The sequence below is a fragment of the Gekko japonicus genome, unplaced genomic scaffold, assembly GCF_001447785.1.
Source record: "Gekko japonicus isolate JY-2015 unplaced genomic scaffold, Gekko_japonicus_V1.1 scaffold108, whole genome shotgun sequence".
NCBI classification, from domain to species: Eukaryota; Metazoa; Chordata; class Lepidosauria; order Squamata; family Gekkonidae; genus Gekko; species Gekko japonicus.
Genome location: NW_015159713.1, coordinates 1,886,230 through 1,892,414, shown reverse-complemented (window position 1 = coordinate 1,892,414; position 6,185 = coordinate 1,886,230). Strand labels below are relative to the sequence as shown.

Genomic DNA, 6,185 nt, shown 5'->3' with positions numbered 1-6,185 from the left:
CCCTACAGCTGATTTCTGCTTCACACCCATTTATCAGGGGCACTGAGAGGCAAAAAATGGCTCTGGAAAGGGCCCTGTCCCATTTATGCCCCCCCAAAAAGAGGGAAGAAAGACAAAGCAGCAGGGTTCCTTGTGGCAGCAGGCAGCAGCTCAGCCTTGCAATGTCCAAGACTCAGGCAGTAAGCCCGGGGCAGTGGTAGCTCCTACCACCCTCACATGGGTCTATGGCCTTCCCTTGTTTGAAGCCAAAAGAGCCCTGTCAGAAGGGTGTAGTGATTCTGGGACTTTGCAGGCATGCTGGATACTGTATTGCGGCCTCTGGTGGCACAGATGACTAACATTAGCAAGACCTTGGAGTTTTTACAAAAACAGCTAAAAGAATCCAACAAAAGAACAGAGGCAGTTGAAAACAAGACTAAAGCAATTGACCAAAGACTGGAAGTTGTGGAAAAAGAAAGATCTTCAGATAAAACTCAACTTTTGCAGCTACAAATGGAAAAACCTTCATATGTGTTGAGATTTCAAGGAGTGCCAGAAGACAAATCCGAGAATCTGAAAGAAATCCTTAGTGAAGCGCTTGCACCAATGACAGGCATTAAGGCGGAAGCACTACAAAGCGAAATGGATATGATCTATTGGACATATTCAGAATTTATTAAGAAAAATAACCTGCCTGGTGAAATATATGTCAGATTCTCTAAGAGATCTATAAGAGATGCAATACTGAAAGCAACATCTGGGAATACACTGAAAATTAAAGAACAGGACATCAGAATATTGAAAGACATTCCATTTGAGATAAGACAGAAGAGAAAACAATACAAGAACTTAACCAGCTATCTACGGGAAAACTCCACTACCTACCAATGGATACTACCTGAAGGCTTGATGTTCAACTACAAAGGCAAAAAGGAAAAGATTGACTCTTTTACCAAAGCGAAGCAGTTTTTGGAGAGACATCAAGAACCCAAAAAAGATACAAAGAACACAGAGGAGGAAGAAGAAGGAGAACTGGACAGTCAGCATGGCTTGGAAAGCCACGAAACATCCGTAGATGGCAGCTCAGAAGTAGAATCTGAATCAGAATTGGGAGTGGCAGCATCCACACCACCCCGGCACGATAAAAACAAGAAGAGCGAAAAGAAAGGCACAAAGTAGCTTAAACTTTAGAAGAAACGTTTATATTACATTACATAATCTTGCATTGTTAACAATTTTAATTTTCTGCATATTGAAACAATAGAATGGAATTTTTATTCTTAACCTGAATAAGAGAAAAGCTTTGACTTAAGAAAATATTATTATCATATGTGGTCGTTGTATAGCTGTAATTTTAGTTAGTGTGTAGTTTTTGTAGGTGTTATGTAGAAAATAATTTTTTTTTAAAAGGGGTGTAGTGATTCTGGGATCCCATTCTTGACTTCCGTCCAGAGGTCAATTTAAGAAATGACAAGTGTCTTAACGAAAGTATTAGTGATATGATCCTCTCAAATTACAAAGCAATGAAATTAAGTTTACCATGCTCGCAAAGCCAATTTTTCTTGAAACATCCCTTATGTTTGTGCTGCTGATTTATCTGCAGTGTAAAATATGCCATTGTTTGGGTGTATTTATGTCTGCACAACCAATGTCATTCATTATTACGCTGACAACTAGCAACATGCTCAGAACTAACTGGATTGCAGTCAGAGTTATGACACAAGGTAGTGCACAAGCTTTTGAGTTCTCCAGAAATCTATTTTACTGGATGTTAAAAAATAAATGCTTTATTACATTAAATGTTTCCTCATGTTTTACTTTAGTTATTGTAGAAAGAAGAGGTCTCTGTGCTTGGGGTTTTGTTTGATGGCCTAGAATTCCATCACCTCATTTATGCATATGTTCACTAAGAATCATACAGAGAACCCCTAAATATCCACAAACTTGATATAACTGTCATGGACAAGTTATGGTGTGTTTTAAAAATACAATTATTGGGCGCATAAAAATGATGAAATTATCCCAATGTTTAAAGAAGTTGTCATCTTTCCTGGAAAATACGGTGAAGATGGGCAGGTTTCCTGGAGAAGTGGCATAAAAATTCTCCAAATAAATAAATGGGTCAACAGTGTTCAAAAGAGCCACAGGTGGCTCCTGAGCCACTGAGTATCACTGTTTTAAGGAGTAATTTTTCAGGAAACAAAGGCCCCAGCTGGAATGTATCATGTGTTTTAACAGCCACTTGCCTCCCTGTTTTGGAAAAGATAAGGCTTGTGCCATGGGAATGAAGAGGATAATTGGCAGGGAGGAGACAGACACATTGAAGGCATGGGGGGGGGGTGAGTGTGCATACATATCAGAAATTATATAAATCTATGGAGTGATCACACTCACAGCTCTGCCCACATCCAGCTGCTGCATCTTAAATAGGTCAACAAGGAATTAGAGAAGGTACAGAAGAGGGCAGCTACAATTATCAGGGTGTTGGAGCATAATGATACACAGAAGTACTCAGCTCAGGACAGATCTTTTCACACTAGAAAAATGACTTATACAATTCATTCCTTCAACATGGCACATATGCCACCATTTTTGAGCACCCAAAAATGAAGGGAGCCATGAAGTGAACAACAGTAAGAAGAGAGAATGCTCTGCCTTCTATTTTCCTCTCTTCTGCTGGAAGGCAGTGAACTTAATGCCTTCTATACAGGCTCAGGAGACTGAACGTCACAATCCTCCAACAAGAGAGCTGCAGCCCACATTTGGGTCACAACACACAGAGAATCATTGGCTTGAGGTACAAACACATAAATATACACTATAGAGGGAGAAGTTCTACAGCCTAATGTGCCAGTGCTGAATACTATTCAATGACTATTTTCATACTTCGAGGGTTTGCTCTTCCACGTCCTCTTCCTCTCCCCCTTCCCCTCCCTCTTCCTCTGTAAAATCCTCGAACACTGCCACCTTCGCTTCTCACACTAGAGACTTCATCATGATCATCTCGTTTATCCCAGTCTCGTCGCCAGCCTTTGGAAACATAAAAACATAAGAACATAAGAGAAGCCAATGTTGGATCAGGCCAATGGCCCATCCAGTCCAACACTCTGTGGCCAAAAATTCCAGGTGCCATCAGGAGGTCCAGCAGTGGGGTCAGGACACCAGTAGCCCTCCCACTGTTGCTCCCCCCAAGCACCAAGAATACAGAGCATCACATGCCCCAGCCTGAGAGTTCCTATCTATACCTTGTGGCTAATAGCCACTGATGGGACTTCTGCTCCATATGCTTATCTAATTCCCTCTTGAAGCCGTCCATGCTTGTAGCTGCCACCACCTCCTGTGGCAGTGAATTCCATGTCTTAATCACTCTTTGGGTGAAGAAGGACTTCCTTTTATCTATTCTAACCTGACCACTCAGCAATTTCATGGAGTGCCCACGAGTTCTTCTATGGGGACACCAATATAGGACAGGAGAATGATGTAGGCCCCTTTGCTTACATTGGGGAGAAAGGTGGTATATAAATGAAGTAAATAAACTAAGTTAGTTGAGGGGACTGACGAAATCTGGTGCAAAGGGAAAATCCATTCACATATTCCCCCATTTACGTGCAGAATGTGGACTGTGCCTGGGCCTTTTCTCTCATCATAATGGAGTGCATATGACTGAGGACTGTACTGTTGCTTTGCATATGTGATGTGGGGCTTGATGGGACACCTTAAAAGAAAAAAAAGGCAAGCAGCAAAGGGTTAACCATTTCTTACACATCGCTCTCTGCTCAGAATTACAACACCATGCAGCAGTCATCATGTTGTGTCAGAATTCCAAAGGTGCCCAGAGGCTCAGAAAGGCTGGAGACCCTTGTTTGAGATGCTGTACTCTTGGCTCATCAAGTCTTGAAAAGCCAGTGTGGTGTAGTGCTTGGAGTGTTGGATTAGATCTAGGAGACCCAGACTGAAATCACCACTCTGCCACGGAAGCTTGCTGAGTGACCTTGGGCCAGTCATGCACGCTCAGACTAACCTACCTTGCAGGGTGGTTGTGAGTATAAGAACATAAGAGAAGCCAATGTTGGATCAGGCCAATGGCCCATCCGGTCCAACACTGTGTCACACATTGGCCAAAAATACAAGGTGCCATCAGGAGGTCCAGCAGTGGGGCCAAGACACTAGAAGCCCTCCCACTATGGCACCCCCCCCCCAAGCACCAAGAATACAGAGCATTCCTTGCCCCAGACCAAGAGTCCCTATCTATACCTTGTGGCTAATAGCCACCAAAGGACCTCTGCTCCATATGCTCTTGAAGTTGTCCATGCTTGTAGCCGCCACCACCTCCTGTGGCAGTGAATTCCATGAGTTAATCACTCTTTGGCTGAAGTAGTACTTCCTTTTATCTGTTCTAACCCAACTGCTCAGCAATTTCATTGAGTGCCCACGAGTTCTTATATTGTAAAGTAAGCAAAAGTTCAAGTAGTCACACAACAGATTTGAACAACAAGCATATAACAATGATAAGTAAAAGATAATCAGTAAAATTTTAACATACTAGTTCTTGTCTCATTACGTCTGTTGTTGTGAGGAACAAGCTTGCTTGTTTCCAGTTGAGATCTTGAATTGTTCCGAGACCCTGATCTATCTTGGCTATCTGGTTTCATATCATCCAAATGAAGTGGCACCCATTTGTGCTTGTTACCTTCAAGTGTAAAACACACAGCTGTTAAGAATATCTACGGACCATATAAAATATAAAGTAACTTAAGAACAGAGTGTGAGTTCAGTGGCACCTTTAAGACCAACAAGATTTTCTTTGTTGGTTGTTAAGGTGCCACTGGACACAAACTTCGTTCTGCTGCTTCAGAACAACATGACTACTCATCTGAATCTTATTTATTTAAGATCGCTCACCTTTAAACAAAAGCAAACATTACAGAAGTGCATTTCTGTCCATGAAAATAACACCAGCTCTTTCAAGAAGTTCCTTTCCACCCTCTACAAAGTGCAAATCCTCGTCTTAGACTCTAGGGCAGGGGTCCCCAACATGGTGTCAGTAGGTGACATGGTGCCTGTCAACACCTTTTCTGGTGCCCACTAAGTGTTTTTTGAATGTGGGTGGGACCAGATGGGGCTTTTGCCCAGCAAGTCATCTGATTGGCTGTGCAGATTTTTAAAAACATTACTTTGGCAGCAGCTGTCACCACAGCACAAGCGTCTTCAGTGTGTGACTGACAGTAAGCGAGAGCAAAAATCTTTTAGCTGGTTCCACCTCTCACAGCAGCCATTTTGTGGTATCCATTTTGTGGCCGTGCCGAGTTCTGTATCAGAATTCCAAAGGTGCCAGCAGGTTCAAAAAGGTTGGGGACTGCTGCTCTAGGAGAAGAACTCTGAACATGCAATTAGAAACAAATGTTACCTTCATCACTAGTTCATTATGCATGAATGGAAGATTTGTATTCACTTACCGTGAAGCTTCCTTCTCGGTAGTCCGGGAGTGGGGCAGTCCTTACTCTTGGGAATAGGCTCCTCCCTCTGTAACAGGGTCGGTTTCCTCAGATCAATCCAGGAAGGGGAGGGACCTGTCCACTGGGAACATCCCAGTCATCTCCAAGCCATGCATCCCCTAACATCACACTAAGGAAAGGAAAAAACACTTCTCCCCACCATAGTGAAATCTCCAAGCTGTGCATCCCCTAACATCACACTAAGGAAAGGAAAAAACACTTTTCCCCACCATAGTGAAACTCCATTTTTGGGGCAACCAGTCTTGTAACTTTATGCCCCTCCAGCGGGTGTAGACCAAGGTTGAAACCTTCTGTTGCTCTCTCACCCAATTAACTCACAATTTTTTGTTTTAGTGTCTCAGAGAAACTTCATAAATGTTCCTCCAAAATAACCTCCAGGAGCTGCCCCCCAAAACTGGGTGGGTAGGACTGCCCCACTCCCGGACCACCGAGAAGGAAGCTTCACAGTAAGTGAATACAAATCTTCCATTCTCCGGTTGTCCTGGGAGTGGGGCAGTCCTTACTCTTGGGACATAAAATAGCAGTGTGCCCCAGGGTGGGAAATCCATCTTCTGGTTATAGAGTGTGCTGCAGCACACCCCAAAGAAAGGCTGCCACAGCCAAGGTCAGCTTCTCTACTCTATAGCACTCTACTCTATAGAGTGCACAGCCTTCCAGGTGGCCACCGTACCTACCGTCTCCAAGGATGGG

The 6,185-nt window shown here is 43.3% G+C and overlaps 1 protein-coding gene across 3 annotated transcripts in view; it reads right to left on the bottom strand.

The window, feature by feature from the left end:
- Positions 1-6,185, bottom strand: part of LARP1B (La ribonucleoprotein domain family member 1B) — a 58,202-nt gene that overhangs the window by 37,247 nt on the left and 14,770 nt on the right. For all 3 annotated transcript variants that reach the window (XM_015410468.1, XM_015410536.1, XM_015410598.1), the window contains exons 5-6: positions 4,523-4,669; positions 2,866-3,009 (exon numbers count right to left, since the gene is read on the bottom strand). In XM_015410468.1, coding sequence (XP_015265954.1) covers positions 2,866-3,009; positions 4,523-4,669 — 291 coding nt within the window. The remainder of the gene's footprint in view (positions 1-2,865; positions 3,010-4,522; positions 4,670-6,185) is intronic.